At 35.0% G+C, this 20,558-nt stretch overlaps 1 protein-coding gene across 8 annotated transcripts in view; it reads right to left on the reverse strand.

Moving 5' to 3' along the window:
• The window catches only part of LOC137251523 (myogenesis-regulating glycosidase), a 47,197-nt gene extending 29,790 nt beyond the window's left edge, over positions 1-17,407 (reverse strand). For 2 of the 8 annotated variants that reach the window (XM_067786278.1, XM_067786274.1), the window contains exons 1-2: positions 12,510-12,753; positions 5,446-6,112 (exon numbers count right to left, since the gene is read on the reverse strand). In XM_067786278.1, coding sequence (XP_067642379.1) covers positions 5,446-5,997 — 552 coding nt within the window. In that variant the 5' untranslated portion in view covers positions 5,998-6,112; positions 12,510-12,753. Of the gene's footprint in view, positions 1-5,445; positions 6,113-12,509; positions 12,790-17,282 lie in introns of those variants that run through there. The other 6 variants (XM_067786277.1, XM_067786279.1, XM_067786275.1 and 3 more) reach the window with 6 other exon arrangements.
• Positions 17,408-20,558: the final 3,151 nt, after the last annotated feature.

The following is a 20,558-nucleotide window of genomic DNA, read 5'->3' on the forward strand; positions in this document are numbered from 1 at the left end:
TGAAATCGAAAATTCAATTTAGCCGATGAAATGTATAACATCCAGCTCAAATGCATTCAATGTTCTTAAAATTGAATCTACACTAAGCTATATTTTCCAAAATTTTGCAATAAAGCTTAAAAGAGCCAACAAACTTCTGAAAAAAAGTTTTAAGCTAAATCGTGATTTTTCATGATAAACTGGGCTCGTATTACGTGTTACGATCCGTGATCGAAACTAATTTTTTAAATCATAATAGCTGTTTCAATTTACATACCAGTTATATAAATAATGGTAGAAATTTGGAATTTTTAAAACAATTTGACCATTTATAAAATGAGAAAATCCAATACCGTCACTTCAAGAAACGGAAATTGCTCGTCTGCTTTGGAACCTTCAATGAGCGCTATTTTAGACCAAGATAAGCGGCATTGCAACAACATGAGTAAAATGGTCATTTATTATCAGTTTATGAAGAGTGATTTGATGATGAAGAGGGGACGGGAACAACGACATTGTGTTTATTGAAGACTCTTACTTTTTGACAGTATAAAATAAAATAACAGCGTCCTTTCCAATCTGTAGTTTATTCGTTGATCGGATTTTTGTGCCATAATATATTTATTTTAAGTTTAACAATCAACTTACCTATAGGTACATATCTACATACATTCATACAAACCGAAACGTTCTCTAAAATTATTTTTGTTTTGTCAATAAATGAAATGAAAATTAGCGAATGTAAACACGAAATGTAAATTATTAAGTAAATTATCAGCGGCTAAAATGATGATGTCAAACTAATTTTGATGAAGATCACATGACAAAATAATTTTGTATGTAACAATCTCGTCTCACCAATTAAGAACAAATTTCATCACCTGAACTATAAATCTATGTAACTAATAAGAAAACACTATGCAACAATTTCAGAGCAGTTATCTGACCCAAACCCATATATTTAAATCTCACAACTCAGGGTGTCGAAAACTTGTTCAATGGTTTAGATTGACTTACTGGTTTTAGAAATGGTCGGCCTGTAATATTTGTAAAATGTTAACAATTTTATTTTTTTTTTGGTACACTTGCAGAACTGCAAGTTCTGTTTGCAGCTAAGTGTTAATTTTAAAAATTGTCAAATTTAAAAGCTTAACCCCTCGTATGAAGCTAACTTGACGCTCTGTAAATGAGCATAAAGACCTTTTACTCACAATTCATGTGAAATTTCTGAAATCTTGACCTTTAACTTTTTTTGTCCCTAAATCCAATTGCTGCATTTTATATACAATCCGTGTAGTAGAAGACTATAAATTTTGTTATTCCTATTTTATGATAAGATATTGCAATTGATATACCAGATAATCGGTATGTCACGATCTGTTTACACTACAATCACTCATCAAAAAGTTATCCGATAATAATTCGAGCGAAGATGGGCATTTAAATTTTTAAATTAATTTTTTCAAACTTAATTAAATTGGCTTCACGAAAAAAACTGTTGATATAATAAGTGGTGCTTCACAATATTAGGAAGTATCGATCTGACGACATTGCCCACAATATAGTTATGCTAGGGATGCCATTTAATTTTTATAGTACTGAGATTTTCGACTCGGTATTGCAATCCTTTGATTAAGATATTTGTTACTTTGTAACAGATTAGCTTGAAAAAGGTGAATCAATACTACTTGTGAAACTCCTCAACTGCAAAATAAATACTAAACTAGAAGATTTCAAAATATTTTTCAATTAAAAATAAAATTAGAAAAACAAAAGAATAAAGGGTAGGGAAAGAAGTTTATTCATGTTCTATCAGGTGATGAAATGAAAAAATAATATTTCAAATAAAATTGTATTCAAATGTATGAACATTTTTTTCATTTTATACTTTCAGTAACAAATCAATAAAATATGTACCTAAACAGAGCGCAAAATTATACGCAAACTTCGCAGAGATTCTTCGAAGTCCAAAATATTTGCATAAAATGCTTCAACTTTTTCTTCATAACATATGCTGTGAAGGATAAGAGTTTTCCGGAGATGCTTCTTTGCTACAAAAGAGACTGTGTACCCAGTTCTTATATTTCGTAAGATATTACAAGTCCCAGAAATCCCGGGACTACTTCCAAATAATCCCGTGATTCGCAAAAATTGCTGATGAATTAGTTAATAAAACATATAATTAATCAACCGTATATTTTCAAGTGCTACAGTGTGAGATCTAGGACTTAGATGATTGTATTAGCTTTCGATTTTTGCATCTGCATATAGTGATACGACTGACCGACAAGTTTTAGACCCAGAAATCAGCCAATAGTTTTCTAAACATCTCATTGGCGGATAACAGTTTAAACGGCTATGGTCGTCAAACAACGCGCGCCAGTCGCTGTTTCGCTCTACTCACTTGCGCCAATTGGTAACAACAAGGAATTTAAATTGTTTTCCACCTAGTAATTCCAGCGGGGTGGGAGCTGCTCCCTTCCTCTGCTTCCATAGGCGGGTTCCGATAAGAATACCTTCTTGGCCGGAGCATCATCTTTCATTCGCATAACATGGCCTAGATAAAGTAGCCGCTGTATTTTAATTTAAATTGGTGCAGATTTTCGAGCTTAAAACATATTTTCTTGCTATATTCATCACGCTTTTTAGTCACGAAAACTTCTTTTTATTAAAAAACAACATATCGACGACTGAGTGGAGTATCATCCTATCTCGGCTGCCGTTTCGAAAACGCTTTATCTCAGAAAACGTTTAAATAATGCCATATTTCAGAACTCGTTTCAAAGAAGCCGTATCTCGGAATTCGGTTGAAGAACGCTCTATCCAAAGTATATTTAACAGAGTGTGATTGAATTTGATAGTTCTCTCATAAAGAATAGGACTATAATGTCAAAAACAAAAAAATCTTAACCCTTTCAAAAAAAATTTCAAAATTTTTTAATCTTAAATTTGTGAAAGATAGTTTTTATTTTTAAATAATACCTAATTTACATACAGTGGCTCCCAGCAAATGCACAGTTTTAATAAAAATATGCTTCTATTTGAATAAATACTTAATTTTCATGTGTTTACACGTTTGTGCTAATTATTTAATAAAAACTAAAATCATCTAAAAAACTAGGGTCACAGCTTATTTCGTGCACTGTGCCCCCCGCCTTAGAAAAAACTACTTTTTCTTTAGTTTAGTACCTCGTATGACCACCTTTTTGTTAAATAACATCTTCAATATGATTTTCCATAGATGCAATTAGTTTTCGAGCGGTTTCGGGTGGTACCTTATGCCTTTCTTCGACAAGAGTAGTTTTTAAATCGTTAATCTTACTAATCTGCCTTTGCCGTATAGCCGATTCCAAAATTGACCACAAATTTTCAATGGCATTTAAGGCGAGAGATTGTGGAAGTGGATTCATGAGGTGTGGACAGTGCCATATTACCACGCCTGCACAATCCCGGATTTGTGTTAAAGGTATTTGTCTTGGTTATTGCGAAATCGATCACGTACACCTAAATTAGGGGCAATTCGCAACAAATTGCCTTTCGTAAGGTTAGATACAAATTTTTGTCCATTGTGGCATCAAAGAAAGTTATTTTGCCAACTCCAGAAGCAGCCAAGTAGGCCCAAACCTATCACACTTTCACCGCCATACCCTACAGTTGCCTTCAAAATTTTATTTTTGGGCTCTGAAATTGACTATCTTAATTTTCGAACTTAACTCCTTATCGTTGATTATTAACTAGATTTCCATAATTCGATAATTGGTAATTATGAAGAAAATTTAGAGATGCGAATTTTTTTCATAGAAAAAGTTCCACCTCTAGTGAGTAATCTCTAATTGGAAGGACAAAATAAAAGAGAAACGTGAAAACTTGATAGAAATTAATCTCGCTCCTAGGGATGGAACGTATGAAAACGCGTAGATTATCTATTGACGATTTATTGTAGATGTGTAAACGTGGTCTAAAAACCATCATTTGCGATAAGAACGCCAAGAACAGTGGGGTACATGTACACTTATAATATTTCGCAGCTTATAAGCCCATGTTGTTGTTGTTGTAGCGATACACTCCCCGAAGGTTTTAAGGAGAATTATCGATGTTTATGATCCTTTTCCGAACATACATACATCCAGAACGTTTCGCTAACAAGCACCATTAAGGTACAAGCCCGACCATCCGGAACGTTTTAATATGACCATATTGATCCTCCTAGGCAATCCCGCCACCCACCTCTAGTTCCATGAGGAGCTTGGGGCGCCAGAGCCTCGCCTGCTAAATATTTGTATGATACTTTCATATTTGTTACAGGATTACCCTCGGATAGCTAAGGTTAACAATCGGGTTGCGGAATTTTTTTATTACGCATCAACCCCCTGAATCATCTTACAATTCCATTAAGATCATAGAAGGAAAGAGGCACACAAAGTATGAAGATTGCGGTGCATGTTATAAGAGCGAGGACAGCAAACGCCAGATTGCACACCAAGACGCAAGCGATGGGAGTAAAGCTATGGGGTTGTATTAACAAGTTCATCTCAACTTTCCGAAAATACTTTTAAGGAAACTGATTTTATCAGCTGTCTGTCAGATCCGAGTATTTACAAATGTAACGGTTGTATCAAGGAGCTGTTCCCATCCCAATTGAACCGAGTCCTTCTAGTTGGACACAATTAAACAAATTACCATATATGTTTCCGATTTGGAAACTCAAATAGAAAGTCCTTTCGAATCCAGTTTTCGAAAGGAGAAAATATGAAACACGTAAGTAAGGCTCGAGGAGATTCTGGATGTGGGAAGATAAGTAATGCGGGAAAGCATAACTCTCGGGCAGTTAAATACACAAAAATGGTTGAAGCGGTTTATAAACAAAAATGCTATATTTTTAGCAAAATACTCTTTTAATATAATGTCAGATATTCAAATGCAATTTGTCTTTTTCGCGGCGGCAGGGCATTGTGTTTCAAGTTTAACTCGTGTGTTTGGTTTTATTGAAATAAGTACGGTAGGCTTTTGAAGTTCTCATATTCTTTTCTTTGAAGTCATAAATAATGCTGTCGCACAAGGTAAAATGCAAAAAAACATAATAACTAGTCCCTTACAAGAGAATCATATTCAACTGTCAATCACAGTTTGTTAAATTAACTTTTCGGAGTCGGCGTAAAACATGTAGGCCAGGTCCCGTCCCGCCAATATGTGGAAAACGTCATTTTCGAACTTTAATTAAGAATATCTTGAAATCAAGAACCTAAATAATAAATCCGATTCGGTATTCGAAAGGTATTGGCTGATTTCTGGGTGCGGACTTTTTGTAAGGCCGGTGTAATTATTGGGGAAAAGAAAGTTGCTTTATTTATTTGTGGTATAGGGCGTTGTGGTATAGGGCGAGGCTTCTCATTATACTACTTATGCTGACTATCAAACTTAAAGTGAATGATTAAAAAGGGTATACAAAATATTAAACATACTTACACTTTCGCCACGGCTATCACTCTTTCCTTCCTCACTCAGTGCATCCTGATCTTGCATTTGATATTTTAATCTTAAACCTTCGAAATCAACCGCGTCGATGCCCATCGGCAGTGAAATCGAATTACGACGCAAATTCCTACCAATTGAATCGACATTATCTAACATTTCAGGCGTTCCCCTTTCATTCTCAGAATATTCAGAAATTTGAAGCCGTGTGGGTCTGTCGACGTTACATCGTTTGCCATTTTCATTGACATGTATGAAGATCGGTACATGGATATTACGCTGGCCGCCTGCCTTTGTTAGCGCACGTGTGGCATTGTCCTCCATGAGAATTTGCTCGTAACTTGTGTTATTGCTATTACTAGAATTTGCACTAATGTTGGCGGTAATGCTGGAATCACTTAGTCTATCCATATAGGGAATACTGTTTTCACTCTCCGTGCTGCTCGATGTCCGTAAGCTTTGAGCCTTCGTTAAAAGCGGGTTGTTCTGTTCTTCACTGCCACATCTTGGCTCTAGTTTTCTCTGTTCATTTGTTCTATCGCTCATTCTAACTAATTGCTATTATCTTTATTATGTTACTTAATTGCTTTACTTATTAATTCGATTTCACGCTTTGAACTCATACTTTACATTTTAAGTACTCATTTAGGCCGGTTCGTTGCTTTTATTAAGTAGATACAAATTTAATTAAAAACAATTTTCATAAGAACTCGTCGAGTAAATATGTATGAAATTAATACTACACAGTCTATTAATATCTACTTTATGTATGTTTAGTTATATTCATGCGGCGGTTAGAGGGTGTTTCATTTGGCTTTGTTATCAAATATCACATCATTCTGTTCATGCAGTTTATGCCACAATTAGAGTAAATTGAGTTACTGAATCGTTTTATTTTGTTGATTTTCCGACAGTGTGGATAGCTGATGTAGATTGGAGCGATTTTCCGCCATCCCTTTCCAAATTTGGTTAGGAAACAAACCGGTGTCGGGGTGCGCCATCATCAGCGTAATTTTTCATTCTGTCACGTGTCGTGTGAATAAAGTTAAATTAAAACAAGTAAGGACGGGACTATCTTCGGCTGTGCCGAAGACTTCATACCTTTCATGAATGGCGCTGAACAATAATCTTATCCCGTTCGTAATCTCCAAATAATCGGATGTATAAGATAAGGAATATATAGTGAAAAGATGTACATACCTAAACGATTTTTAAGATAAATATAAAATAAAAAAGGGCAAAAAAAACCCCTTATCTGAACGATCGGTTGTATGGGATATGTATTATATATAGCTCCGATCAAAATGATTTTTACAGGAAATCTTCTATTATATATTAAAATATACATCACCGAATTTCACATTTATACTTTCTAAATTAAGGGAGAAATGGCCAAAAACCTTTCTATCTGAACGATCGGTTGTATGGGATATAACTATATATAGCTTCGATCAAAGTGATTTTTTCAGGATATCTTCTATGATATATTAGAATATATATCACCGAGTTTCACGTTTATACTTTCTAAATTGCGGCAGGAATGACCAAAATCGTCTTATTTGAACGATCGGTTGTATGGGAGATATATGTTATAGTGGTCCGATCCCACCGGATCCGACAAATGTCTAATTTAATACAAAAATACATCCTTGTGTCAAATTTCATTGAGATATCTCAAAATTTGAAGATTTTTTAAAAGAAGAAAATTCGAATAGCACAATTAGCCACACCCACTTTTTGAAAAATTATTTTGTAAAGGTCGAACCGTAGAAAATTAGTATTATATAACTAATTATACTGATATTCTACCTTAATACTATGTTGAAGGAAAAACCTCTACGAGGAAGTAAAGGACCTCTCGCCGTTCGAAACGAAACGAGGTTTCAGAAAGGATGACCCCCTATCGTGGGATTTCTTTAATTTGGTGCTGAATAAAAGTCTACCAGCTGCATTAACACAAACAACAACATCAGTCTAGAAACCCAGAGAGAATCACTTTTGCCAAGAAATGCTACTTTTGAATAGGTAGGCAATTGAAACGTAAAGTCTTCTCTAGGCGAACGAAGATGATGCTCTACAAGTCACTAATCGTACTCGTCCTGGTATACGGTGCAGAAGAATTGACCATAACAGCATCAGATGAGGCGGCTCTGAAAGTGTTTGGGAGAAAAGTTCTTCGACAGCGGCGAAGAAGATTTAATGATGGGCTGTACGAGCTTTATGCAGACATCAACGTAGTTCATCGAAATAAAACACAGCGGCGAAAGATGATGCTTCGACCAAAAAAGTATTGTTATCGGAACCCGCTTATCGAAGCAGAGGGCCACGGGGAGAAAGAATTTAATTCCATTGGTGCTACCAACTGGCGCCACATTATAGAGTAATCGTGAAAAAGTTGTCTCAAAGCAAAATTCTCCGCAATGATTAAGGCCAGTCTTATCAAACAAAAATTGCTTGAAAGGGATATGAGAAAAATTATTTACATCTTTACGTCAGCTTACTATAAGTCGCTTAATGCTATTAAACAGATCCTCCTTAAACATTCTAGTAGAAATATAGTACATTTAAATATATGTAATTATTCAGATTCAATTACGAATCATTAATTAATTTTGTGATCAGAAACGAATAACATGAACAAATTGTAGGAATCGCCTTAAGATAAGTATGCCCGCAGTATTAAAGCTGTGCAAAAACTCCCGTCGAAACTCCCGACGCGTCGGTACTTCTCGATGATTTGCAATATTCATAGTCAAAATCTTGCAGAGAATAAAAGGAGAGGAAAATGCACACGAAGTAGAAAAGAGCCCATTAAATCGCTTAGTGACGGGCATTTTCCATAGGGAGATGATTTGGAAGAGCCAATAGTAAGTACTTGCATTCTGGTCTCGAAGCGAGTAGTATCAGACTCAGCGACTAATAGCCGTTTTTTTTACAACGTATACGTTTACGTTTGCGCGTAAAAAACCGCTTATCCTCGATAAAATAATGCTTAGGTGACCCACCTAGCGGCAGTGGTTAAATAACTAGCTATAGAACAGGGTGTACCTAAAATCGGAGACACAAACCTCTGGTGGCCATAATGTAAAACATATAGCTGAATCAGTTGCGATGAATAGTGGACACACACCATTTTGAGAGGTGATACATAGAATTAGTATAGAGTTGAAACATAGATACATATTTCAGTTACATCTGAGTATATAGCGTATTGAAATTTAGTAGTATTAATTTTATGCGCAGCAATTTCAGACGTGTATTTAAAGTTTGAAGCCGTAAACGTCTATAGATGTAAAAAAACACAGCTATTAGCAGTGCACGGACTTTTAAAAAGAGAATGTTGGTAGACGATAAATTAAAATAGTGGTAGAAGTTGGTAGATTTTTTTTTTTTCAAAAAACAATAGCTACACTTTATATTTGTACAAAACAATTCATATTTTATTGTAAAACAAATAAAGCACATTTCACGGAAATAACACTTAAAAAAAATGTAAACAAAACAAAAAAATTCATGTAAATTTGTATATACATAGCTAATGCCTATATCATGCTTGCTTTTTTCCTATATTTTGAGCTTGAAATACTGAGGAAACTTTACCGATACGTCTCATTACAACAACAATTTTCCAATGTACCAGTATTTTTCTGCCACAAAATAACCGACTTTGGCATGTTTGAATTTGTGCACACATTTTTCAAAATAAGAACGAATTTCAACAAAAAAATTGTCAGAAAAAAACAAAAGAAAAATCTAGTTCCATATGGGTGTTATTAAATACAAGGAACAAAATCACCTTCTACAAAGTAACATTTTTTATAAAATCTTATTAATTTAATTGGAGGCTGAAATAAAGTCCGTCCGATACAATACTCTTTTATTAATATTTGATTGGCAATGCTTGACATTTTTAATCCATTACGCTTGGTGGTTTTTATGTCGTTCATTATAGAGAACTACCTTTCTGCGGACCCCAGCGGGTTAGGGGATCAGAATATACCCGCGGTAGGTATGCCTGTCGTAAGAGGCGACTAAAATACCAGATTCAAGGGGCTGTGTAGCGCAGCCTTTCAGGTTGCCAGCGCAATATATAGCTTCTCCAAACCTCACCTATCCGCGGCGAATCCTGTTTCACTAACGGACGAGGCTCTGGCGACCCCAAACTCCTCATGGAACTTGGGGGTAGGGAGGGAGGGAATAGCCTGAAGGTTTAATGTGGCCACATAAATCGTTCCCGAGATGGTCGGGCTAGCACCTTAATGGTGCTATGGTACCGGAGCGTACCGGATTTGTATCCGGCAAAGGACCATCACATAGATAACACTCCCCAAAGCCTTCGGGGAGCAACTTTATCGCTACAACAACAACAACAACAACAACCTTTCTGCGGCTGCACTACTGTGAGGTAATATTGCTAAGGAGAACATTTATTCACTCAAATTTTCTTTTAGAAGACTTTTCAGTTCCCAATTTCATCCATCCTTTAAGAATATCGTCGGAAAATATCTTTTCTATTATTTCCTTATCATATAACATTAATGATCGCCATTTGTTGTTAAGAATTTCCATGGAAGTCTTGTGAAATGGAAAAGCTTTAAGTAAGGGAACAATCATTGTCATTTGACTAGAGTTAATATTTTTTTCATCAACATTTTCCAAAAGGTGTAACTTTTCGTCTTCGAAATTGAATTGGTTCTTAATTTCCTTACAAAGGCAAATGTTGGTAGATTTTTTGGCTTTGATGGTAGAAGTGGTAGAAAATGAAAATGGGCTAAAAAGTTGGTAGATCTACCAATAAAGTGGTAAAGTCCATGCACTGGCTATTAGTCCATCCTTTTACAAAACAAAATACATGGAATTTTTATTTATGTTTGTATGTATGTCACCGTGCTGCCACCTTGTTCTGCCATAATTCAACCGATATATAAGTAAGTTTTTATCCATCGCAAATAGCTGTTGAAACAACTTCGCACAAGTTATTGATTCTGAATTCAGAGTTTCAACAAAGGAGAAATAATAAATAAAATATTTGCAGGGCGACGCCGCTCAGACACTTTTTTGTAATTAAAAAAGTTTTTCTAAAGGTTTCGATGTTGCTTTTTCGAGGTTTTTCGGTGTTATAGGCGTAGCACAAGTCACTTATCGTTCCCGTAATATATGGCGCAGAAGAATGGACACACTTTTATGGAAAATGGCAGATCGAGCGACACTGGCGCCACCTGACATGAAAAAGTAGCCAACTTTCAACTTTTTTTTGCAAGCAAAGCATAATAAGAAGAATTCGACATTTGCATTCGCTAAGGGTGCTTTCACCATTTGCAAGTGAAAATATTTTTCCTACTTTTTGGTACTTTTCTAACATTTTTCACAGTTAAAAACTACATTTTAACAAATGAATAAGAGACAAAATATGTTATCAAAAATTTTCTTGTATACTGAAAATATTTATAACAGTGCTTAGCGAATTTTTTAATGTAAACGGGCAAGCGAAGTAAGTTTCAACTGCTTGGTCGACGTCAACATGTCGATAAGAAATTTCACTGTGATCCGGCCATAACAGATTTCGTTTAACATTAGAATAACAGTGGTTGTTGATTTGATATAGACCGTTACCGGGTTACCGGTAAATTTGTTATCATTATGTAACCGAAAATCATTACCAGTTCATGTAACCGTGATTCTAATTTAAATGTGAAACAAAAAAAAGTATAAATATTGTTTAAAAAATTCGTTCACATTAACATGGGTACACTTTTTTTTTTGTTAATTTCGTCCAAACAAATATTTAGCAAACATTTGCAATTTTGTGTGGTAACGAGACGCTACCACTTATTATGCTGGTAATGTTGTTATCTGCGAAAAGTTGTTTGTCATTCATGTAACCGGTAAAATTAATGTTGTTACCAGCCTAGGATAACAGAGTGTAAGGATTTCTTAAAAATTAGCTGACGCATTTGCATTATATTGACAGGTTTCGCTGTTGAAATTATCAATGAAATCAAGGTTACGCCTTATATCTCCTAATTTTTATCAAAAACTATCAAAGGCGATATCAAAAGACGCTTATCGACCTGCGTTTTTAGAATCTGAAAGCGAAAATCAAAACATTTATTTCAGGCAAAAAATATGAGCAAAAAATCCGTTCAAAATTTCATTCACACACTAATGCAGAAAGATGTTTTGCGCGGAGATAATTTTGATCCCCATACAGGTATTGGACCCTGGTAATAATTTTTATAAATCGCAGCCGAAGGCCGCCAACCCAGAAAGGTGTTCTGTGAAAAAAAACTATGGATCGGCATCCGATTTCAGACCCTCTTGAAATCAGTGCTTTTAACAAAAAAATCCGTTATATTGGTTTAGAATCTTTCATTTTTACAGATTATTGATAACTTGAGGCCAACAGTTTTCCTTCTGTTGAAATATCTAAGCAAATTTCTTTTCTTGACCAAAAGCGCTGTTGAATTGGCCATAATGCGATAAAATTCAATGAATTCCTATTAATTCAAGAACAAAACAAGCTGATTGACTTTATTTGCTTCGTTTCTTTCGGAGTAAATATACATAAATTAGGCTTTCACAGGGAGAGCGACTGACAGCAGGTTGCAACGATTGAGCCAGAGAAGGTCGAACATTCGATTTTCTCTGATGGAGCGTATATTAGTTCGTAGACAATTTTCTGATCTGGAAGCAGTAAGTAATGTCCCAGAAAGCGTCTAGTGATTGGGCTGACAAATATTTTATAATATTTGTAAGTTTTAGTTTTTTATGGAAATTTTAACTTTGGCTGGAAGCACTACTTTGTGTACAAAATTTTGAAAGCGGAAATTGTATAGGTATGTATGTAGATGTTGCTCTTTTTGCCATCGGTATGACATACAAATGTTTGAAGTTCGCACAACTGTTTGGGCATATTTTCCTAAGCATCGGAAGTGGAATTTTGTTCGATCACACCAGCAATTTTTTAGTTAATAAATATTTAAAAGGCTCGGCTATTATCACTTCACGCACTGACAAACCACGTATTCAAGTACTAAATAAAACACTTGTGCACTTACATACATACAAACACATTATGTGTGTATGCAGTTTATATTTTTTTTTTTCATATTTTTTGTTAGTTATTAAATTTTTACACTTTTTTGGTTCACCAATTTTCACTTTATGGTTAAGTCCTTGTGTATCCTTTTAATACGAACATACATATGGATGTATGTACGTAAATAATTTAAATGCAAACTTTTTCAAACCGAAATGTGTGTGTTTTGCGCGTTTCTTTTTAATGTGTGAACGGTGTAAAATTTGAAAACGCTATGAGCCGTTTTCGTTGTTTGAATCAAAACCGAAAGCTCGAAGTTAAAAAGAGCAAAACGCTTGTGAGTACAATCTTAACACCTCATCTCATCAACACTCTTATTTACATATGGATGCGTTCATATGTATGTGTATTTATACAAAAATAAGCAAACACTAAATAGACATTAAAGGTTTTGCTGAACTCTCGACGCCGCAAATTAAGACGGTGGGCTCAGGTATCGGTGTTTCGATCTGCTACTGTGCCTGGCATTTAAATGAAAAATAACATTAGAATATTGTGTAAAAAAACAAACCTACTCTCCTGCTTGCAGCTTATTAGGATTTATATTGTAGATAGATATGTACATAAATATGGGTGCTTCCGTAAAAGTGTTAACCAAGACCAAAATAGTAAGCTTCTGTCTAGGATAATTTTACAGATACTGTCCTCTACGACACAAAATATTGGTCCATATATGTATATCCATAAGTGCAAGGCGCGATAATCTCCACTGAGCTTCTCTTCCAATTTGCGTCGTACTTCTTTTTCTACATTTCCCTCGACGTACATATTTTACGCCGATTCCGATCGGCAAGGCAGATGAGTTTTCACTGAGAAGCTTTTAATGGCAGAAATACACTCGGAGAGTTTGACAATTCACTGCCGAGAAAAACTTGTTTCTAAATTTTATTGCTTTTGTTCGGGGCTCGCACACAGGAGCTTTAGTGTGGTAGGCGGAGCACGCTGCCACCATACCACGGGGGCCGCCGTGGTCGATGTAGAAGACACTAAAGGTTAATTAAAAACTCGTTTAAGTTACTAGAATCTTTTTTAAAAACTTTAAGAAATCATCCATAATATTGAAATACAGCTAGGGAAGTAATAAGATGTGAATTCGCTAATCCCACACTATGTTCATGTGAATCCGTCATATCAAATGAATACGAATGAGAGTTAAAATCATCAAAATCAAATTAATTCTATACTGCCTCAAAAGAAGGGTATGTAATATCTTGACGCTCGTGAAGGGACACGTTTGAAGTTTAATTAGTTTTAAAGAAAATTTCTTGAAACCAATCCATTCTGTAGTTTAGCCATAAATATTACGTGTTGAAGATTAATAAGCTTCAACCGATTAGTATCAGGGTGAAGATTATACGCAGAGTGCCTCTGAAAATCCCTTAAGGATAAAAGTAAAAGTTGATATAAGCATGAACTTCACGGTCAACAATTCTTGTGAATTTTTTAAACCTAGTAAAGTTTACTGCTGATTTTAAGCTTTTGTATGCTATTTTTAAAGTCACTTCTAAGATATTTTGGTTTCAATTTCAAGTCCAAACATTTAAAAAATATCATCTTCGATGAAAAGTTTAAAATTAAAACCAAAAAGTAACTTCTTTGATCTATATTATATATTATTTGAAGATAAATCCAATTTTTAATATTTTTGTTTACCCGAAATTTAAAGAATATAATATCCAATGAGTGATTTGAAACTAAAAACTAAATTCATTCATTCTAAACTAGCAAAGGATTAACTTTTTAAAATTTGGGTTTAAACCTTAGACCAATAAGTGGTTTAAAATCAAAACCAAAAAGTTCTACACATATTCCCGTTATTACCTTAACTATTTTAGATATGTAGTTATACATACTAATTTCGTGAAAGAGGAGCGCAAAACAGACGTTTTAATCGTTGAAACGAAATTCTCTCGAAATTACCATGCTATTTCTTCTGCGAAAAGCAAATTAAATAAAAAAAAGAATATTTTTTAACAAACTGGTGAATGAAGTAATTTGTATTCATAAATTACCTTTCAATACTATCGGAATTTCATTTTAGTGGCATTTGCTTTTAGAATTGAAAGTGAAGGAAAAGCTTTTCGCGCCCCGCGTGGCAGCAAAAAACCGAAAGGAAGCACTGCAAATTTTATTTTGCAATTTAGCAACTCAAAAGAACCTTACTCGAGATAATAACTTCTATTTTTAATTAAAATAAAAAAATGCAAATAAATGCCCACTACAGTTTTTGATAACCAAAAAAGTATACCGTAACCAGTAGTTCGTAACGCTGGAAACACCCATATGTGCAAATGTATGCCCATGTATTTTTTATAAGCATTTGGCAATGGATTCACAGTTCGCTAATTATTAACCTGTGCTGACACCAAGACACAAATAAATTGGTGTAAAAACAAAAAACAATCCTTCACAGGTCGCTGATAATTGGTATAGCTAAGATTGGATTGAGATTATATATAATTACACCCAAAACAATTTTTACAATGCCGAGATTTCGGGATTTGAAAAATTATAATCTCGAGATCTTTATGCAGAGAAAAATGCTATAGATTTACAAAACAACAAAAAAGCAAGGAAGTTTATGATCGGATTCAAATACATATATTGCTTTTCCAATTTTACGGAGCTACTAACCTATTTGACAAACAATATTAAACAACAAAAACTAATGAATATGACCTATTAATTGACTTTATGGAGAGCCAATAACATGTAATTGTGGTACATAATTATTTTCGGAGCTACACGTAACCAAAATAGTCAAGAAAACTGTTATACAAAATGAACAAGTGATTCACTACGTTGAATTTTCAATCTATTTTGCAAGGTTTCTCTGATACTCCTACATACAAATTTACATATTATACATTGTTGGAAGCGCATTGTTGGTTATACATAGAAATTTTATATTTTAACATTAAAATAACATTCGAAGCATAAAAGCAGTGTATGTCAAACTATTCTATGAAAAAATTAATAGAAAGACAGTAAATTAAAGTTTACTGCTTTTAGATTTACTAGACATGAAGGCAGTTCGCGTTTAATTCCGTGCTCTGAAAAGAATTATGTACCAGAATCACATGATAATGGCGCTTCAAAAAATCGTTTAGTTGGTCATATGCATTAATTTTTGTTGTGTAGCAAATAAACCTTTTTATTTAATTAAAGCAAACGTAAAAATTACCCTTCATAGTACTCTGATTTCACTTTATCCACTTTACTACCTTTTTGCTATGGACGGCTGTATAATATCACCCACTATGTTTAACTCTTTTCCATAAGGAGGTTCGATCAGCTGTTTTATCTGGTTATGGCTTTATGGTTATAAGTCACCATTAATTCGCCCTTTAGCGGCACCAATAATCGATTGCATTGATTCTCATAAGGTTGGTCGAATCAGCTGTTAAAAGGTTACCGATACGGTTACCGATAAAGCACCAATGTCTCCAGCTTTAATTGGCCCTTTCAACTCATTAAATTTTACGAATGTAATAAATGAATAAACGATTAAATCGAAGATCATTCAAATTTGATTACCTAAGTTCTAGTTATTTTAATCGGGAGTCGAGATAAAATTTAAAATTTTCTGTAACATTAGTGAGAAAAGCCTTTCCAACCAAAAATATCCAACTCCATGAATTTTTTACCACACACTCATTTTTTAAACCCACCGTTAGTGGGTTATTGATTGTATTATTCGTGAATTTGTCAATATCTTCTCAACAATAACCAAATGCTTCGTTTACTTGCTAGGAACATTTAAAGAAAGAGGCCCAAAAACTTTAGTACTTTAACTTTTTCGACCGTTACGAAGTTGTGAACCTTGACTAGAAATCCACGTCCGTGACACTTACTCAATTAAATTTTCTTATTTTTTATTAAATTTTCCCCATTTTTAAGAAAATTATTGCTATAACCAAGAAAAAAAATCTTAGTTTTTGAGGAAATTACTTGCCTAGATTAAAGGAAGCGTATGGCAAAATCAATCCCAAATTTTTCTTCGTTTTCAGGATATTTAATTGTTCCTACAAATTGGCCGGATGGGACATACTTGTTTTATGCCGACTCCGAACGGCATCTGCAAGGCAAATTAGTTTAAACTGAGAGGTTTTCATGGCAGAAATACACTCGGAGTGGTTTCCAAACACAGCCGAGGGGCGACCCCGCTTAGAAAAGTTTTTTTCTAATTGAAAAAACTTGTTTTCAACATTTTTATGTTGCTTTGCCCGGGGGCGTGAGCCCAAAATCTTCGGTGTGGTAGGCGGAGCACGTTACCATCACACCACAGCGGCCGCCGTAAAATAGTTTATCTAAAATAGATTTTTAAACACTTAGCAGGATCTTGATCACATACGAATTTATGCAGCTCACAACGCACTGCAAAGTTTTCAGAAATTTGATGAAACCCGAAATTGTCCTTGCAAAATATGTTTAATAAGCGCATAAAAATTCCGGTAATCCAGAGCTGCCATTCCGAGGTTTCTCTTATTGGAAAAAATTCGGTCATCCCAGAATTTCGGGATCCCGGGATTGCATGTCCTAATGCAAACGTTTGCGCATATGTGTAAATATGTAGTTGTTATCCCATTTCTTGTCCACTTATCTTTGTGAGAAGCCGATCGATAACGTTTTATTGACACAAGTGATTATGATTATTATATTTTCAGAAAAAAACCCTACAAGCACAGTCGGCCCATATAACTGTTAATCGAATAAGATTTTACATACTCACTATACAATTTTTTTCCAGAAGCAAATCCCTTCGGAGGTTATCGCGTCTTGTATTTATTTTATTTTGACCTGCTGTTAATTATTCTTAATTATTGGTTATATATTGCACTGTATCCGCTGAAAGTGTTTTATCCACCCCCCCCCCCCCCCCCCCCCCCCCATCAAATCCAATTTTTGAAGGTGTATTCGAAACTCTGAAAATACAGATTTTGTATTCTCGACTTGACCTACAACGTGAGGTATGTATTTTTCACAAAAAGTGGCTTCAATTTTTTTTTTCACACAGTGTTATCTACATATGTGTATATGTACGTTCTGGTATGTTTGGTTTTTATCGAACTACTTTTTCTTTAAATATTTACGTCTAATTGCATTGTTTATACGCATTATTAAGCGGCGGAATTACTTTGAGGCTCTTATTTATTTAACTAATTAACTTATTGCTTTTGCTTTGCCATATATCTCGGTGATATCGCATTGCCTCTTTATCACTTAATTACTAACAAATGACATGAAAAGCAGCGTCAAGCGTTTGTCAACCCCGTCGCATAAATATTGCCATCGAAAAGGGACGGGACGCCGACATTTTGCAGACAGTAAGAATGTCACAAAAATCAATAAAAACCATAGGGACCCATACATCTTTCGAAGAACTTTTCTCTCGAACACTCCCTGAACCGCTTCATCTGATGTTGACGTACATACTTTTTATGTCTACTCAGTCCAAAGTTTGATTTGTTGGCAAGAGTGATTCTTCGCTGGATTTCTAGACTGACGTTGTTGTTTGAGGTAATGCTGTTTCCAAATAAAAGAGTTCCTTTACTGTTTCGAAATTATGGCTGCCGAAAGTAGCGTGGTTGCCAAGGCGCAAATACGTTGACTCTTTGCTTGATGACAGAAGGTACTTTATTCTGTCCTCTTTCACCATCAACCCCGTCTCTCCGCTTCTTTTTACAGTTATGAGTAAGCAGAAATCACTTATATGTATGAATTAAGGGAGGGGGTTGTCCTCATTGCTTTTAAATGTATGAAAACATTTACTTAAAGACATTTTTAAGTTTTTTAAAATTTATTTATTAATTTGGAAAAAAGTTAAACAGCGTAACACTTCAACCATCGTAGGAGGGTAGAGGGTTCGACTCCCATTCCCGGGAGAAAAGGCTTTGAAGAGATTTGCAAAGTTCAATCGAAACAGCTAAGGCGACAGCTTAACTTAAATTAAATAAAAGAATTCATTATATTGTTTTATTCTATTTTATTTCAATTTTGTGAATGCTCAATCAAGGGCTTTGTTTTTTAAACAATTTGGCCCATAGTCATAGTCAATATAAAATAGGTTTTATATTTAGTTCAGCGGTCATCATTTAGTGAAATAATTATTGGCGTCACTTCCCACGTATTATTATTCTCTTTCGACTTCGTCTTTAGTTGTCGCTGAACAAGCAGAGTAGCAACATCGGGTGAGGCGATTGGTTATTTGCGCATTTGCGAAAAGATATTTTGCAAAAATTTATTTTGTTCAAATTTTTCCTTAGACTCAAGCAATAAAGTAGTATTTATATGGCATATTTACGAATTACTTTTTGTGTGTCAACAAACATGCATACATACGTCCTACCTAATTGATTTTTCATCAACCACTACCAATAAGATGATTTTAGTTTTAAGCCGGAGTCATTGGTGCCGTATGTCGTATCGCTGTATCCGTATCCCTAACGTAATCAGCTGTTTATCGTTACGACGGTAAACCAAAACCCAATTGGTTGGCTACGATACGGTTACGACCTTAGCGGCACCAATAATCGATTGCATTGATTCTCATAAGGTTGGTCGAATCCAGCTGTTAAAAGGTTCCCGATACGGTTACCGATAAAGCACCAATGACTCCAGCTTTACTCACACACATAGCGGAATGATACAAGGTGGCAGCATGGTGACATACCTACAAACATAAATAAAAATTCCATGTACTTTGTTTTGTAAATTCGGTGGACAAATGTCAAAATCGTACGGCACCGTTAGTTGATGTATCAAATCACATAAAAAAATTTTATAATCAGCTGTTCCATGCTGCCACCTTGTATCGTTGCGCCATGCTCACACAGCCGCAGTTTTGATTTTGGGGACCCCTGATTTAGTTACAGCTTTTTTGACAGATAGCTCATAGAAAATTATGGCAAAAAGCTGCAACTAATTTTAAAACCTATTTTATTTTGTTTATGAATATGCGCCTTTGTGTATCAGTACGCATTTGATTATGTTTTCTATCTCTGGCTCTCTCTCAAACAAATAAGCAGAATGTATATGTACATCTCTTCATGCTCTTGGATTTATGAAAATTTATCACGTCTCAGGCACTTTAAAGCTGCAGACATTGGTGGTTTATCGGTAACCGGATCGGTAACATTAACAGCTGATTCGACCAACCTTATGGGAATCAATGCAATTTATTATTGGTGCCGCTAAGGTCGTAACCGTATCGTAGACAACTAATTGGTTTTTGGTTTACCGTCGTAACGATAAACAGCTGATTACGTTAGGGATACGACTACAGCGATACGACATACGGCACCAATGACTCCCGCTTAAAGCTGCAGACATTGGTGCTTTATCGGTAACCGTATCGGTAACATTAACAGCTGATTCGACCAACCTTATGGGAATCAATGCAATTTATTATTGGTGCCGCTAAGGTCGTAACCGTATCGTAGCCAACTAATTGGGTTTTGGTTTACCGTCGTAACGATAAACAGCTGATTACGTTAGGGATACGGATACAGCGATACGACATACGGAACCAATGACTCCGGCTTAAGGTATGGTGGGGTCATGGTGGAATAACAAGGTGAAGTAAGCCGTCAGTTGTCTTGCTCTAAATTCTTCTTTGTTTTGTCATTCGGCTATCTGAAAACTTTTCAACAATGTGGTCCCCGATAAAGTGTTGTTTTTTTGCACCTTTTCTGTAGTAATATAAGTCACTTTTAGTACTTTTTCACATCAACGTATTAGCTGAATGTCGATGGATCCGTACTGAGTTTAATAACGTAGATCTCTCATTTGGGTATTTTCAGTGTTGGCTTTCATAAGTAAAGCCTTGTTAAACATTTCGATCATATTGCGAAAGTTTCCATCAAATATATTTAATTTGTTCCAAAAAAATTTTAAACATGGCTTTGTAAAAACAAACTGTTATATCCACCCAAGTGTGTTGCCTTGGGCAGCGCTACTCAAGACTTTCGAGGAATGTTTTTGTCATTCCCATAACAAGAACACCAAA

This window comes from Eurosta solidaginis, chromosome 4, assembly GCF_040869045.1.
Source record: "Eurosta solidaginis isolate ZX-2024a chromosome 4, ASM4086904v1, whole genome shotgun sequence".
Classification (NCBI taxonomy): domain Eukaryota; kingdom Metazoa; phylum Arthropoda; class Insecta; order Diptera; family Tephritidae; genus Eurosta; species Eurosta solidaginis.